The following is a 16,751-nucleotide window of genomic DNA, read 5'->3' on the forward strand; positions in this document are numbered from 1 at the left end:
AAAATAAAGATGTGATTTTTTTTTTTTATTTCAAAACCCTACCAAAACATAGGCACGCGTGATTTTCGAATCGATGATTTTTTATTGAAAAATGCTTAGTTAACCATCCTCCATCAAGTAAAAAAGTGACGGTCAGCTAAGGACTGCTCATTTTGTGATGAGACCGGTTGACATTTTCAATCTGTTTCATCTCACCCAATTTTTATTATTTTATTTTATGCTTTTTATTGCAATCTTAAATTGAGAAATAAAATCCTAAGAGAGCCCACACATACTTAAAAAGAAATCGCTAATATCATTATATAGATTTATTAAATGTAAAAGATGAAAAACACTTGATACTAAGATTGATTTTGTAATGTTTTAGGCCCAATACATCTCCATCTATGAGATTTGTATCAATGGGGTAAATTTTTTTCTCTACTAATTCATTATTCTTATTTTATGATTTTCTTTACTTTATTTGTTTTATACGTAATCGATACTACTGATCTTAATTTTAAATTATCGAAGAGTCTTTCTAAAGCAATTTGTTTTTGACAAAAGGACCGAGAAGCCAACAATGATTTTATTATTAATTACAAAGCTAATGTCTCAAGTATTTTTTTATATTTAAAATTTAATAAATCTATATAATGACATCAATGATTTCTTTTTAATAGGTAATAATATATAATAGTATCTAATTTATTTTTTTTATTATACTGATGCAAATTGATTGTACGGTCTCTCATAAAATTTTATCACTCAATTTAAGCTTACAATGACAAAAAACATTAAAAATAAAAATTAAAAAAATTGGGGAGCGGTCATTAATTGACCGTAATAAAGGACGGCCAGCTAATTAGGACTATTTTTTTAATTAGTGCGCCGTATGTCAAAGTCTTAATATCCTCCTCCAATGACCAACGCGATAAAAATTCAATCTTTTTTCTGGGAAGGACGTTGGAGATTCCGTGCTCGACCGCCTCTAATCGTATATCTTGGCGCCTTCTCTCCTCCCTTCGCTCCGGCGCTCCCCTGTTTTTCCTCTCTCAGTCCCAGTTAACATCCGTCAAGCGTCTCGCGTGGTTAAGAGAGGGACCTCCCCGCTGCTCTTTTTCCACAGTCGTCTTCATCTCTTCAGGTCGTTTCGCTCGCTTTTCAACACGTCACCCGTCCGGCCGCGAGAATTATTGCTGATTGAACTTGGTTCTTTTTTTTTTCTTTTTTTTGGGTGGTGATGCTCTGACTATACAGTAGGAGACTCGGAAAAAGCGAACTCGAAGTCTCGGGAACCGTTCGTAGCAGGAGCAACCCGCCGGCCAAAGCCATGGTTTCGAGAAGCCTCGTCTGCCGCAGGATCGTGCCGTCTCTGGGAAACGGCTCTCGCTCTTCCCTATCGAAGGCTAGTGACTTGAACCTGAATCTTCTCTCTCTCTCTCTCTCTCTGGTTTGTCGTTTTGATAGCTTTGGACCAGCACGATGCTCGTGTGCTCGTGTTCTTGCTATCCTTCCGTGGGGTTGTGGACCCTTTTGATCAATCGGAAGCCCAGTCATGTCTGTTCTGCAAGTCTTTTTGACGGTGAGAAGAGCCCAGTTGGTAAAAAACGAATCTTGTCTGTTTTTAGTGTAAGAATCTTTAGGAAGGAAAGGCCAAAAAAGATAACACGGCCATTCTCGTCCAGTTGTCTGAGAAAGGGACGAGGCATTATAAGCTTACGCAGCTTATGAGCAAAAGCAGCGACTCGTGTTGAACATAATTGGTTCCGCCGAGTAGGTTAAAGGAACTGTCCGTAACAGAGTTTTCTTTTTACTCTGTTCAAACGTGGTGAATATCCCGGGAACGGAATTTTCTTTTTCTTTCTCTTTTGCATGCGAAGATTAGCAATCGGTTTGATTTCATGAATCTGACGAATCTATTTCCTGCAGTTCGGACGTTGCTGGGGCTACACATCTCAGGCAGCGTCGTCTCTGCTGCAAGCATGCGAGCCATCTGTTTATAGGTAACAGAGCAAGATCCAGTTTTTGTCGTCACGTCTAACAGAGCATGGTTCGGTTTTTGTCGTGACGGCTTGAGAACGCGTGTTGAACCGACAGATTTTGATGGCAGTTACCGGGGTGCGGGAGTAATATACTATGCCCGCCGACAATATTAAGTTAGTCGATGGCCCGTTGATTAGTATTGTTTATTTGGGCACTCGGTCTTCGATTTCGGAGTTAAAAAACCCACGTTCATGTGCACTTGGATCTCTCGTGACTCCTTCTGTGGGGGGTATATTCTCAAATCTCAGCATGTAGATCTAAGTTATGGCTGTTGCGGATCGCCCGTTCGTGGATTCGGGAAAGACGACAGGGAGGGGAAATCGACATGTTTAGTTTGTGATCGAATTTCTTTAAGCAAATCGGTAATGGCTGATGTGGGTTGGGAACTTGCGTCGTCAGCTTTGTTTCCAACGTGTCATCAACACCCACCCCAACTTTGGCATTCTCAGAGAATCCAAGAGAACTGCGGGAAAGAATATAATTTTGAGTAGGACCAAGACCGAACGTGTGAACCTGTCGACTCTCTAGAGATGAAACTGATAGAAAGACGATGGTTAGGAGGAGCAACTTTCTTTTATCTTGATTTTCTTATGACTTGCTGTGACTCTGGATGGCAGCACACGCAAGGAGGAGGATGAGTATGCGGACGTGGACTGGGACAACCTTGGGTTCGGCCTGATGCCGACGGACTACATGTACCAAATGAAGTGCGGACAAAACGGGACGTTTGAACGAGGGCAAGTTAAGCCGTACGGGAACATTGAGCTTAGCCCTTCAGCAGGAGTCTTAAACTATGGACAGGTGAGTTTATGATCTGATCTCCGCTTCTGAGCTCTGATAGTTAGCCAAGCAGACAAATTTGTGACGTATACTGCATTATTTTAATGGAAAGAACAAAGAATAATGTCCCGAGCTTGAAATCATCCAAGCAAGACCGTGCTTGGAATGAGGTTTCTCAGGATGAAGTGGCAGCATAAGTAACATGGAAGGGAAAAAGTAGACTTCAGAACAACGTGACCCTGTTCAAAAAAAAAAAAAAACAACGTGACCGAAACTTGACTTAAAATGACACCATGCATATGAAGTTTATCTCTAAATCTAACAGTTTGCAAAACAAATCCAGGGCCTCTTTGAAGGACTGAAAGCATATAGGAAAGAAAACGGTAGCCTTCTGCTCTTCCGTCCTGATCAGAATGCGATCCGCATGAAGGTTGGCGCTGACAGGATGTGTATGCCTGCGCCTTCTGTTGAGCAGTTCGTGGACGCTGTAAGAGAGACCGCTCTCGCTAACAGCCGATGGGTAAAATTCTTTTTGCTTCTCTCCTGCTGCCTCCTGCTGCTCAATTCACCAAAAGGGTTAAATAAATATTGTGGAATTTCGAAATTGTCTTGGAATCCCAGTTACTTACGGTGCAGTGGTTATTATTCAGGTTCCTCCTCCTGGAAAAGGGTCTCTTTACATAAGACCTTTGCTCATCGGAAGTGGTCCGATATTGGGTTTGGCACCAGCCCCCGAATTCACTTTTCTGATATACGCGTCGCCTGTCTCTAATTATTTCAAAGTGAGTCTCTCCTTTAAAGAAGCTTTTATGGATCAAAATTTAGACCCGAGGCACTAAATGCTTGCGGTTTGGGTACAGGAGGGCACAGCGCCCCTGAGTTTGTACGTTGAGGACGAGTTTGATCGTGCATCTCGAGGTGGCACTGGGGGCATCAAGACTATAACCAATTATGCACCAGTGAGCTTATGATTCTTGAGGTAGATTCGAAGTTCCTTTGCAACTGCTTCGCGTTTTCTAATAGGGATCATTCCCCTACCGAATTTGCAGGTTTTGAAAGCATTAGGCAGAGCAAAAAGCAGAGGGTTTTCTGATGTCTTATATCTTGACTCAGTTGACAAGAAAAATTTGGAGGAGGTGTCTTCTTGCAACATTTTCGTCCTGAAGGTAACATAGAAAAACTGGTGTCTAAATTCAACAATTTGGTGCTACGTGTAAACGATCTCATCCACCAAGTTTCCCGGACAAGTCATAACTCATGGCCTGGAAAAATTTCAGGACACGTGAAGTGAAAGTTTCTGTAAAATTGAGTAGATGAATTGGAGACTTGAGTCGTTTGTTATTCCTTTTATTTCTATGAACTAACTCTTGGCAATCATCTCTTCCATTTATTTTCCTTTTCTCTTCCAGGGAAATGTCCTCTCAACTCCTACTACAAAAGGGACTATTCTCTCTGGAGTCACCAGAAAAAGCATCATACAAATCTCTCGTGATCTAGGATACCAGGTAATTGTCTATGAACTCCGAAACAGAGGACCAGCAACATTTGGCCTTAAAATTGCAGCAACAAAATGCTAAATTTCACAGATCCTTACCGACTATCCACATGGTTAGAATAATTACTGATTTTGCGAATACATAGCAGTAATTCCCACTAAAATTCCCAGCCTAATCTCCAACGATACATCCCATTCCATAACCTCTGCATCACATGCCATCTTAAGCACATTGTTTAAAATGCCTGTGAATCGTATTAGGTTGAGGAGCGTGATATTCCGGTGGAAGAACTGATGGAGGCAGAGGAAGTTTTCTGCACCGGAACTGCTGTTGTAGTTGCATCCGTGGGCAGTATTACTTACAAAGATAAAAGGTTAACCTTTTTTCTCGCTGTCTTTGTCAGCTATAATCACTGTACTAGTACACCAAAGACAAGCCAGAACGGAGAATCAATCTATTGCAGTCTCTCATGTCAATTTTTCGCGCAATTCTGACAACTCTCTCATTCGTGGAAACTGCAGGATCGAGTTCAGGACGGGAGCTCAAACCGCTTGCCAGAGATTATACGATATCCTTGTCGGCATCCAGATGGGTCAGATCAAGGATAAGTATGGCTGGATCGTGGAAATCAATTGAGTGCTGCACAACACCTTCTAAGAGATCAGGCATGGACGACAACGTACAATGTACATAGCATTGTCTTCTTCACCCCGTCATCAAGAGACTGTGGACATGTGAATATTTAATTGTTTCGAATAATGTCGTCGTTCTGATCAATTTATTCTGCAGCGCTGGTCGAGCTTCACTGCTCGAGTTAAAATTTATATATCTGAACTTCATTGCAAGGTCTGTCCTTGCATCATCTTCTTTGCAGTGAGGCAGCTGCTCAAACTATGGAGTGCTTCCTTGTGCCTCTCTCTCTCTCTCTCTTTTTAGATCTCTCAAGTCATGACCACGAACAAGCTGGCAATGCATATGGTCCGGACCATCGGACTATGCATAGTCAGGATTTGTAATATGTACTCTCTCGTATACGATCCAAGGAGCAAAAGAATCGTCAGTGTCTCTAGATAGTAGATACTGATCAGCAACCAACCTTTTGAAGCTGTTGCATATTCATGCACTAGTTTTTCCTGGTATATTCACGAAAAGACATCATGCTAAAAAATTCAGAGTTAATATTACGTAGTGTATTTGTGATAAATTTATCCCAAACCGGTATACTCGTAATAAATTTATCTCAAACTCATTCTTTTGGTCACGAAAATTCCAAATTTATATATTTATAACATATTTATCCTCTATTAGTTTTCGTTAAATTTGATTAATACTATAAAAAATCACAAATCGATATACTTATGACAAGCGGAGGGTAAAACTCTAAATTGATACATTTGGCAATTATCATTTGTCATCTAATTCAATAATTTGATAGTCAAATTTTAAAAAAATTAACGGAAAGTAAATTTGTTCTCATAATAATAAAAGTGAAATATATTAATTTTTTTTTGTGAAAATTGTGGAATCCAAAAAAAAAAAGTTTGATAATGAGTTGATCAGTTAATTCAATAAGAAATATAATTAGCACTCGATTTAATTAGTGCCATCCAACCGAATCCAATTACTTTTTATTTACTTATTCAATTTCAACGAGAGAATTCTCAAGTTTAAACGATCTATTTTCAAAATTTCAAAACCAAGTGGATGAATAAAAATCTAGGTGTCTTAGCAATTTAAAGTAAATTTATTATAAATTTATCCGTGTATGATTTTTCGTAATATTAATTTAAAATTAGGAAGATGGATGATAACACAAGGAAGGTTTGTGTTTTTAAAATGTGAAGGAGAAATTATCAAAGAAAGCGTGGGCCCGGGAACGAGGCATACTCTCATTGCTCTCTCTGCCTTCGTGGCAGATACATGACGTCATCTCTGTTCTGACTTCTCAACCTGAGAAAATCCACCGCCATAGCCAAAACCTCGTTCCGGACGAGCCAGCATTTTCCATCACTCTTCTTCGTCATCTGACCGAAGCGGGGTGACGCAGGGATCGAGAGGCGTAATCCGCCCGCAAAAGGGTCCCCAAAGAACATGTCTTTATCCGCCGCCGACGACCGTCGGAGATGAATTTCTTTCCGTGGGCTGAATCCAAATGACGGCGGAGGGCGGCGGCAATCCGGGCAAGGACGAGCGGTGGCCGTCGTCGAAGAGGAGCCGTCCTGGGGAGAAGCAGGAAAGTTTGAAGCTTTACGGCGTATTCGTGTTCGGCTTGATTGGCTCCCTTGTCACCACTTTCGCGGTGAATTTCGTCATCTTCATCATGCACGTGTTTGACGAATTGCCTGTGTTGGCAAGCCACTGGGATTGGTGGGCGAGTCGTGTTCCCGTAGGGGGCGAGGCGATGCTGCGTTAGAGAGTTTGTCAATAATTGTGGGGGTCTGGGCTGATGCGTGTTTCTGCAATTCTTTGTCAGTTTAAAAGGGCATTCACTTTGTCATTCTAGTTGCTCCGAGGTGATGATTTCCTCATTGTTTCTTGTAGGTTTTGCAGCTACGGAGAAATGTCGATTTGTTCTATTCTCAGGTACAGAAATATTGGATTGAATGAATCAAGTTGACATAGGTCGTTTCCATTAACCGCTCGATTGGATTGTCAAGCTTCCAGTTACAACGGACTGGCTGAATCAGTTGAGAGTTGTGTGTAGTTTCTTTAGATGTGCTTCATGAATTCGAAAGCTTTTAAAAGATTGATACGAAGTCCTTCTTTCTGTTCTTTGCAATGTCTTCCGTTGGAGCTGAATATGATCTTGTAATTTGCAATGCGAGAGATACCCAAGTCCCAGGCATCAGGAAGAAAAACATTCCGTTCAGCTTTTCAGGAGGAAGCATGGAGGAGGTATAATCAGCGACTTGAGGAGGCCTATGAAGAGGAAATGGAACGAGTGGTAAGATTCTAATAGGAAGGTCCATGTTGTAGCCACTAAAGATATGTGTAAAATTGGTGTCACTTCAGGGAGAAATTCACTATTAAAATGCCTTTACCCTTGTAAATATCAGCTGAAAGCACAATAGACAGTGGTAGTCATATCACTTGAATAATAGTTCACTTATAGTACTATTCTATCTTGTTCTTTGATCTCGCCATAGCATCAGATTTTGGGATAGGTAGTGACAGAAGTCAATAGAGATGTATATGCACAATTTCTATTGCTTATTATGGGCTTGTGGGCTTGTGGACTCGTGGCTGAAAGTAAAACATGAAGGATTTTAGGTATGAACACCCTGGGAGCACTAGTTAAACTTCAAATAAATGAACTTTATCATCTTCAATCACTGTTTTGCTCGCGTTATGCACTATCAGTGCATTTGAAATGATGATTCTTTAGTAGATATGATTAGCGAGTGCCCTGAGAAGACCCAAATAGGAACCTCATAACCCTGCATTCAGATATTGGAGATCGAATTTAATCTTTGACTTTCACCACCCAAAGAGGAGATGTAAATTCTTCCTGTCCCTTATAGCTTTGTCCTTATGGGCAACTTAATATTTAGATAAGCCAGCTCTTGCTAGCTCTTTTGATTGCTGCACTACCTATACTCTTCCAAGGAATTAATTAGTGAGAGCAGTATCCAGAATTTCAGATAATGCTGCTGAATGGGTTGGTACTAGTGATTATTCTATGCCTAAGATCATATATATCCTTATCCAAGCTTTGAGGTGGTATGACTTTATTCTGGTCTAGGGGCTTCATTTCTAGGGGACTTGGCTGCGTTCTTTGTTTTCTTTGTCATGCCAGTGTCAACCGATGACATTGCCTGTCGTCCTTCTGTAGGAGCGTATAAGGCGAATGCAAAGAATCTTTAACAGAGAGAGGACCAAATATAGAAGGAGTTACGAGAGATGGAGTCGAAATGATCCTGGTGCATACAATTACCATTTCCAGCAGGACGAATGGTATTGGAAAGCTCACGCATCCTATGGAGATCATTGGACCAATTTCAAGGAAACGTCAAGGGATAGATCAACTTACCCATTATCACACCATTATTCAGTTTTAGGTCTTGACAGGTAATGATTTTATGAGGAAACCGTTGTAGCTATCATCTTGAAATTGGGGAACAAAGGTTTTCAAACAGGTGTCTAACATGTAACTTGAATGATAAAGTGTGTTCATTTTTTTCTGGTACTCCTTCTTTTCTTTTTCATTTTATTCAGGAAAAAGGAATTGACAAAGTTTAGAAATATTGTTGCCGTGATATATATAAATTTGGATCAAATGTCCGTCAATATCATCTGCAAAGTGCATAGTGGAAAGAGTAAGCTACTTTGAGGATTATCGCCATTTTCAGAAATGCTTGTACAACTGTTATGCTGGGTGTCGATCCATAGTCTAAAGCATGAGGATAAAGCTATGTTTCTACTTTGAATGGGTTTTTAGACCTTGCAGCTGTCACTTGACATCTACTGTTGAGTCATTTTGGGAAGCAGCACAGACTCTTATCAATTTACACTTCTCATTACTATGTTGACTGACGTATCTTCTGTATGATGATGTGATAACGAGAATTCTATAAATACTTTCGAAATATTCCCCTTCATAGGAGTAATGGAGACTCATACTGTGGAGTTCCAGATATTGCATTTCCATTAACTTGATTTTCACTGGAGTTAGTAAACTATAAATTGTTTGAGCTTGTCTTTAGCATTGACATTTATGTTTTCTGACTCGTCTTTCATGCAATAGATCCCGAAGAACACCATACACTGAAGCAGAAATCAAGGTATGAAGCCAGATGTGTTTAAAGATGTCTTTACCGACTGTTTACACTGATTGTCAGATGCGTGCATCCTCCAATACTGCCCCCAGAAAAAGTACTTCACTAACATATTTACTGGAAATATGTCACATGATTTTAGTTCGGGACGGGGCATGTATGTTGAGCATTTGCTTGAGTTCAGTAATTTGAGCATGTACACTCCTATGAGATTTCTGTTGTCTCTTCTTCTGTGCCTTCCGCACAGCGCAGATAATTCGTACAGTTTCTGAGCTTTATCATGCTGCTTAGTGTATATTTCTTTTCTATGACTTGTCCATCTTCTATTGCTTCGTATGGTGAACAAGATTTGCGTCTTTTGATTGCTGCAGACAGCATTTAGAGCCAAGGCAAAGGAGTTCCACCCAGATCAGAACCAGAGTAATAAAGGTGGGCTGTGTTTTTTTGTTGCATAAAGACAGGAAATTTTTCAGCTTGTGCAGGTTAAATGAATTGATTAGGTTCTCATTCTCTACATTTTTTTCTCACTTTGTTGTGTCTTTTAATTTTACGGACAGAAGTTGCAGAGGCAAAGTTCAAAGAAGTCATGACGTCCTACGAAGCTATAAAACAAGAACGAAAAAACAAGATGTACTGAACCTCAAGTTCGCACAGCCATTGCATTTTGTGGACATGCATGAATTTCGGCCCGGGGGTGTCTGGCGCTTGTAAAGAATAACATGGAAATGGTTAAAACAGTCAGGCCTCAAAGTTGCTGTTCTCGAATATCTTTGTAATTATACATTTTGTTGACATGACGCTATCAACTATATATCATTATGGAGAAATGCATTGAGTATGGCTGAGTTCCGACTATACAGAAATGCTCTGATGCGTGAGCTGATATCATCTTTAGCCTCCAAAACACTGGTGATCCACGTCGTGAAATTTCTTGATATTAGCAGTTTGAGATATGGGAGTAAATAATTGCGGAATTAGGTCTAAAATAGAGTCAAAAAGTTCCGAATTTGAATCCTACTCATGGCCCATGTGGGTACCCTTCTCTTTTCCTGTAGTTTTTAATAATTCCTTGCCCACGGGCCCCGCATTTTGGGAATACGCCAAGGTCTTGATCAGTCAAATTGTCCATGTCAGGAGTATCAACATCTAAATATATATCCTGGGTGATACTCAGGCGCTCAATTCGATATGTTCATCGCACGGGATCGGGTGGAGATCACACTTCCTCAAGAACTGTCCTTACCTCTTGACACAGACAAACCGACAACAAAAACAATCATCTGATAAGTTAGTCTCGTTCCGAGTCACAGAGCCACACATTCGAGAAAACATCCCACATGATAGTTTCTACATGGAGTTATGGACAATATCTGACTACCCAAAACTTTCAGACACTGTTGAAACATTACCCTCCCAACGACTCTGAACAAGGGAAAGCAGATGCCGCCACCAACTGTCCTTTGTGTTCTTGAAGCTTTTAGCTACTGCTTGAGCTTGGCTTATGGATCTCACTTCGCAGGTGGACCTCTGTAGTACGCAGGAACCATCGCGGGGAAGAACATTTGCCTTACCCCTTCAGCCTTGATGATGGGGAATATGATTCCCGATGCACCCTGCACAAAACTCAAACATTGTGATCATCCATGGTCAACGTGTTTCATAGACGATTGGACTTACGAGGACAATCCTGACCAAACAGGTAAGTAGATAACGCACCGATATCAATCTAGCTCCGATCCACATGCGCTTAATTGAAGGAAAAGGCAGCATTAATCGGCCAACGCCATAGATCGCAACCGCAAAGAAGTGGAGAACCAGACTCAATGGTCGAGGGTTCAAACCCGAAAGCAAAGAAACTGGTCCATTTGAGAAGACGCCCCCAAGGCTTAAGTAATCAAAGCAGGCTTGTCGCATCTCTTTCCTTGCTGGATCGGGTGAAGCACAGAAGACTTTGTATAGGGCTCCCGCCAATGTATTTATTGTGGATGCCACCGGCTGCATATACCAGAAAACGAGAAAACATGTGAGTGAAAACTAGGAATTATTTTACAAGTGGACAAGGTTGACAATGTTTAGGAGAAGGAATGAGACTTACCTTGCGCAAGGTATAGAAGGACTCCAGATACTTGCACAAAGTGGGTGCGTCGTTTAAGTCACGCAAAGGCCTGAGGAGATCGCGGAGCACAACAATATCCGAGAGTGCCACAGTCATTCCTCCTCCAGTTAATGGATGGCGCATGTTGAATGCATCCCCCATTAATAAAGCTCCAGGAGTGGGATGGGGAGCAGCAGGCATGCTTCTATTAGGCATTGTCCTTATGTTTCCTTTATCAACAGCAGCAACAAAGGCTTCGTGAATTTCGTGAGGAACCTGAATAGAAAAACCCAAATACTCAGCTAAATGAAATAAACACCATTCATTAAGATACCAGAATGGATTTGTGGCATGATAGTACTTACAAAGATGACATACAACAATAATGCATGGTTACATACCTGAGGAGCTACAACTGTCTTCAAGTAGTTAGCCATTTCACCGTTCGAGATATTTGGCACTTTTTGCCCAGGTACATCAACAAGACAACGGACCTCTGTGCTGCTGATTGGATAAAACAAGATAGGAGAGGGATCTGCCAGAATAACATGCCCGTGGTTTGCATAAGGAAGTTGACATTTCTCCAAAATCAGGCCAACGAAGCATGATGGTATGTCAACCTGCGGGAAAAATAAAGTAGGATTTATGAGAGTAGATCGACATCTCGTGAAGAAACATGTGCACAGAAAAAAGTCCTACTTGGAACTCATGCAGTTCAATTTCAACTCAAGAAACAGAAAAGCGTGAGGAATGAGTGAATTTTCTCAACCTTGGGTTTGCAAAGGGAGCGACGCAGGTTTGAGAAACATCCATCACAGACAACAGTCAGAGGTGCATAAGCCGCCAGCTCTTTCCCATCCTTTGTCTTGTATTGCACGCCTTTAATGGTTCCCTTTTCTTCTATCAAAGAGGTTACCGTCCCTTGCTCCAGTTTTACACTGATGGAAAATTGAGGGGGGAAAAAAGAGAGTTTTATCATCAAAAGAAAAGGTAACAAAAAGCTTACATAAGGAAGTCCACAGCATATCATTGGCACAGAAGGTTACGATTTTCTGAAAACAGCTTCGTCCCAGTTCATTTACAGTTGAACAAATGAAAAAACGACAACAAAGGCACATGGCATATGGCATGCTTAGTATATGTATATGTCAAACGCAGTACATAAAGAACAAAGCAAAGAACTTTTCTCCATGAACATCGCCATAGAACTTTGCATGAGTTTACAAGCTTAAGGTAAATTTGTAAAAACATTAACTCAGGTTCCAAGTTCAAACAGCTTATGCATTTCAAAAAGTCTATTTTCCAATGGAGAATACAATACTACGCTTGGACAGTTCTCAAGAAGGCTAAGCAACAGAAACAGTGATATATATCCATATTAAACAAAATTTTACTTGGAGAGAGTCGCAGCTTTTTCCCGCATTCTCTGTATAAAACGTCCATTGTGAAAGCTCCTCCCAGACACATCTGAGTGAAATTTCTCCAAGGGATAGGATAATCGAGTATTTTGTCCATCCTTGAAAAGAGCATAACCAAATACCCGCTGAGCATCAATTTCCTTCACACAATCTGAAGGAAACAAACATCAGTTAACATCTATCTTTAGCTGTAACTTAGGCAAGGAGATTAAGAGAGATGCCAGCAACTATCAAAATGAAAATCCCAAATTTTGGATAAAGATCTAGCAGGAAATTCCCCAAATGTGTGATTTCTTCATACCTTCGAGTCCCAACTCAATTAGCTTAAGATAGCCGCCAGGTTGCAGCAATTCCCCAACTATTCGATCAGGCTCTGTCAGGTCTCGTTCAATGACATGCACTCGGCGTCCATCCTGCAATCCAATTAAAAGATTAAATTCTTGTTTCAAAATTTTTAATCTTCCAGAAAACAAGGAAACCAATTCCAACAATTCGATTTAAAAAAACAGCAGAAAAAAATAGGTCAATCTTAATTGGAATGGCCGATAGTTGTAAAAGCTAAAAGTTTTCCACAGGAAAGAAGATAGTGAAGGACCTCTCCAATGTTGCTCACTTGGTTGACGGATAATTAAGCTTGCAAATCATCTTAAATCGTTAATTGATGCACATATAACTTATGTTCATTAAATGCTGCCTGGTGCTGTGATCCACAATTATTCTTCAACATACCGTGTAGCGGGAGGGCCCTCGGAGTGGTACCACTTTCCATTTATAGGTTTAAAAAGACTGGACGGTAGGTATGATAGACCAAATAGATACAATTAACCCCACAACTAGCAGCCAAATCTACAGGCCCCACGGGTTAGGGAAAGCACGTGATTGGTTGCCATACCAATGTCACATCCAACAGCACAAGAGACAGAGGCCCAGGTTGGCAACTGGACTCCAGTCAGTACCTTAAGATCTGAAAAATAGAGGTTCGATCAAATGCATGAAGGATTGGTTGAACAAATTGGTCATTTTCTTTATATGGCCCTTCAGATTATGTCCTCACATGATGGTAGTGCCTGGTTTTTTTCTGAAGCTCTTTGTGAGCATTGAAATAAGACAGGGCTTCCGGACAACAAATCTGCAAGACATCTACAGATTCCCTCCAGCAAAACTAAAATCCATCCAAAACCTCACAAATACTGCAGTAATGAGATTTGTTTGATTGAACTACTGAAGACACGGTGGATGCCTAAAATCATTACAGCCCATCATATGGACAGGAGGCGCTGACAAAATGCTCACCAACTAGTGGCCACTAAAATTCGCAAAACAAAGTGAGTTATGAACTATAGGGAACAAGAACCAGGCTGTCGGATACCAAACTTATGGAACCACTCAAATACTGATATCTTTACCAAATCTATAAAGCGGGAAAGGATAACGAATTGACCCACGATCAAATCGTTCGCGAAAACCAGATCTTTATCATTGTCCAGCTACATTATGAGACTGCTAATTCCTCCAAAACTCTGTCGGATTACAAAGCATGAAAACATTTCCACAAAATGGGATTTCGCAGGATGCATCTGCGTCCAAGTATATCAATTCCTGGCCAGAAACTCCATCTCCAGAAGTCAAAATTGTTCTTTTTTGTAAAAATAAAACAAAATTCCGAACGTGTTGCCTATAACGATTGGAATTCCAAACGAAAAACGCAAGAAAGAAAACAAGATTCCTAAACGAACCAAACAAGGAAAAAGAAAAGGAAAAAAAACGAAATCACCTTGCCAAGCGTATGAGCGAGGGCCGCACCGGCGACGCCCGCCCCGACGATGATGACGTCGGCCTCGCTGCCGTCCCCGTTCACGGATTCGGATCCGCATTGCTTGCCCGTCGTCACAATGCCGTCGGTCCCGACGACGCCGCATTCCCTCCCCTCCCCGCCTCCTCTCCTCCCTCCTCTCCTCGCCACCAGACGGCACAGCGCAGCGAGACCCAGAAGAGACGCCAAGATCCAACCCACCACCGACTGATCCACCGCCATCTTCTCCGACCAGCGAACGGAACGGGGACGCGGACGACCAAGAAACGACGGAAAAGCAAAGCAACCGCCACACTACCCTCCGGAGAATCTCTCCCCGGAGAAAAAACTCCCCTCTTCTCTCTCTCTCTCTCACTCTCACTCTCTCTCTCCCCCTTTCTCTCTCTATCCGACGAGGGCGCTCCTGGCTTTCTGCTTGGCCTTTTGTACAAATGCAATGATGCTGGGACGCTGGGATGCTGTCTCGCCTCGCTGGCCGTTCCTGGCTGGCGTTGCTCTCGCGTCGCGAGTTTCGGTTTCTCAACCCGAGAAATAGAGGCTCATATAGAGAGAGAGAGAGAGAGTCTAGAGAGGACCGACACGTGAGCCGTGTCGCGACGCGGCTCGAACGTGCGCCACCCCCTCCGCCCGCTATCCTGCGCCGCCCGCTCCTCCTCCGCCTCCGCCTCCGCCTCCTCCGCCCACGCTAAGCGGCGCGATTGGTGCCCGCCCCTCCCCACGAAAGGGCGGCCGGGTCAATTTCGTTACTTTCGCTTTTGAAACGTGCGACGTGAAGAAGTTCTTCCTCTCTAAAAAAAGAGAAATTAAAAGCGAGATCGGATTGGCCAAAAAAAAAAAAAAGCGAGATCGGAAAAAGTGGCACGTTCGAATTAGTCATGTCGTCTCATTGGTGGAATTAGTAAAATTAAATACATATTTCGTTGGAAATACCGTTGCTCATGATGTGATGTGATTGGGAGTTGATTAACGTTATATATATTTGATATGATCCTATGATTGATATTGTACATTAGGGAATCATCTTTTTTCTCATTTTCTTGTACAATTATTATGTAAATTAGTTACACCTTATGTACTATAAATAGGCTTGTAAACGTACATCGTCTTTGGTACGAGAAAGCAATATCCACTTCTTATACTTTGTCTTCCTCCACCTAACTTTCCATCACCTCATATTCCTACACATATACATATTGTTATGCCTTTGCACGATGTCGTGGCAAGGCATCTTGCAATTGTACAATACAATTCGCATCTCCTTCTTTTAAATAATGGCGTGACAACTATACTTGCAGGTTCAAGAAAATGATTTCACAATTTATATTCAGTAAAAAGTAAAATGAAAATAGATTTATATTCTTAACTTTTTTGTTAAAATGACATTTTTGCTATTCGCGAAAAAGCAAATCTATTAACAGAACTCGAAATTCGGAAAACACTTTAATGCCTTTGTTATTTTTAATAAGAGTACTAATCTTTTCCTTAAACTTCTTAGATAATGTTTACTAAAAATTACCAACGAAATGTCACCAAAGTTGTGAAAGAGACATGCTCATTACTAGTACAGGACATAAAAACATGATGTGACATGAACAAAACTAGTTGTTCACCAAAGTTGTGAAAGTGAATCCCTCCGTTCTGATAGATGAATAGACGTCAGTGCTCGTGCTCCTTTGTCCATTTCCCATGATTTTTCTTGGTTTCTTCTTCTTCTTCTTCTTCTTCTTCGCTGTCTCCGCCGCATATTCCTAATCGACCGTGACTCTAAAAGCCGAGTGATACGGCCCCGGGCGGCGGCGATGAACTCCGGACGGCTTCATCCTGGAAGAGGGTGGGGGAGGATTCTCGCGATGTAGCCGTAGACACGTGAGGGCACGATTATAGGTTTACCTTGACCTTACGATGGTCAATAGTCAATCCTCGCAAACAGCGCGCACCTCCAATTTTTTATACAGCGACGACAGGACAAAGAAAACCTCTCCTTTCATCATTTTTTTTTTAAAATTTTTGTTTATCTTTAACCTTCTTTTGTTCCTTTGGTTGATTTTGGATATACATTTCTTATTTTAATGTGTTAGTGTCTGCGTATTTGACTCCTTCCAATTTCCTTTCTATATTTTTCTTCTCCAAAGATGGGGAATATGAAAGGTGACATTGTTGGAATTCCTACCTTGAGGTGGATCTCCAATCTGTTTATTCTTCATTGAACCTATTAAGGACTTGCTCAACTTTAATGCGCCCCCATTTTTTATACAACGATAAAAGGATAAAGGAAAGGCCTCTCTTTTCACATATATATTTTTTAATCTTTAACCTTCTTTTGTTTCTTTGGTTGATTCCGGGAATGCT

General features: G+C 41.3%; 3 protein-coding genes across 10 annotated transcripts; 2 read left to right on the forward strand and 1 right to left on the reverse strand.

The window, feature by feature from the left end:
- The first annotated feature begins 924 nt into the window (after positions 1-924).
- On the forward strand, positions 925-5,216 carry LOC104447807 (branched-chain amino acid aminotransferase 1, mitochondrial). Of its 2 annotated transcripts, XM_010061528.3 has the most exons (11): positions 925-1,126; positions 1,240-1,387; positions 1,912-1,985; positions 2,643-2,826; positions 3,149-3,325; positions 3,456-3,587; positions 3,666-3,764; positions 3,855-3,971; positions 4,215-4,310; positions 4,562-4,674; positions 4,823-5,216. In XM_010061528.3, exons 2-11 carry the CDS (start codon positions 1,313-1,315, stop codon positions 4,935-4,937), a joined length of 1,182 nt encoding a protein of 393 aa, XP_010059830.2. In that variant the 5' UTR covers positions 925-1,126; positions 1,240-1,312; the 3' UTR covers positions 4,938-5,216. The 2 variants fall into 2 exon arrangements, with proteins under 2 accessions (XP_010059830.2, XP_010059831.2); XM_010061529.3 differs by lacking the exons at positions 925-1,126; positions 1,240-1,387 and adding an exon at positions 1,664-1,810.
- Positions 5,217-6,186: 970 nt separating this feature from the next.
- Positions 6,187-9,933, forward strand: LOC104447806. 7 transcript variants are annotated; one of them, XR_005552155.1, is made up of 7 exons: positions 6,187-6,672; positions 6,843-6,884; positions 7,129-7,245; positions 8,134-8,369; positions 9,046-9,173; positions 9,448-9,505; positions 9,634-9,681. XR_005552155.1 is itself a non-coding variant. In XM_010061523.3 (7 exons), exons 1-7 carry the CDS (start codon positions 6,454-6,456, stop codon positions 9,711-9,713), a joined length of 780 nt encoding a protein of 259 aa, XP_010059825.1. In that variant the 5' UTR covers positions 6,194-6,453; the 3' UTR covers positions 9,714-9,933. The 7 variants fall into 7 exon arrangements, 6 of the variants coding, with proteins under 6 accessions (XP_010059825.1, XP_010059823.1, XP_010059829.1 ...); XM_010061523.3 differs by having other exon boundaries at positions 6,194-6,672; positions 7,138-7,245; positions 9,046-9,082; positions 9,634-9,933; XM_010061521.3 differs by having other exon boundaries at positions 6,195-6,672; positions 9,046-9,082; positions 9,634-9,933.
- A 353-nt stretch (positions 9,934-10,286) lies between these two features.
- LOC104447805 (squalene monooxygenase SE1) lies at positions 10,287-15,024 on the reverse strand. Its single transcript, XM_010061520.3, has 8 exons — positions 14,364-15,024; positions 12,891-13,002; positions 12,566-12,740; positions 11,941-12,109; positions 11,573-11,791; positions 11,172-11,447; positions 10,793-11,071; positions 10,287-10,689 (listed from the first exon to the last, which is right to left on the reverse strand). The coding sequence occupies exons 1-8, from the start codon at positions 14,622-14,624 to the stop codon at positions 10,585-10,587; spliced, it is 1,596 nt and encodes a 531-aa protein (XP_010059822.1). The 5' UTR covers positions 14,625-15,024; the 3' UTR covers positions 10,287-10,584.
- Positions 15,025-16,751: the final 1,727 nt, after the last annotated feature.

This window comes from Eucalyptus grandis, chromosome 6 (genome assembly GCF_016545825.1).
Source record: "Eucalyptus grandis isolate ANBG69807.140 chromosome 6, ASM1654582v1, whole genome shotgun sequence".
In the NCBI taxonomy this organism is placed as follows: Eukaryota; Viridiplantae; Streptophyta; class Magnoliopsida; order Myrtales; family Myrtaceae; genus Eucalyptus; species Eucalyptus grandis.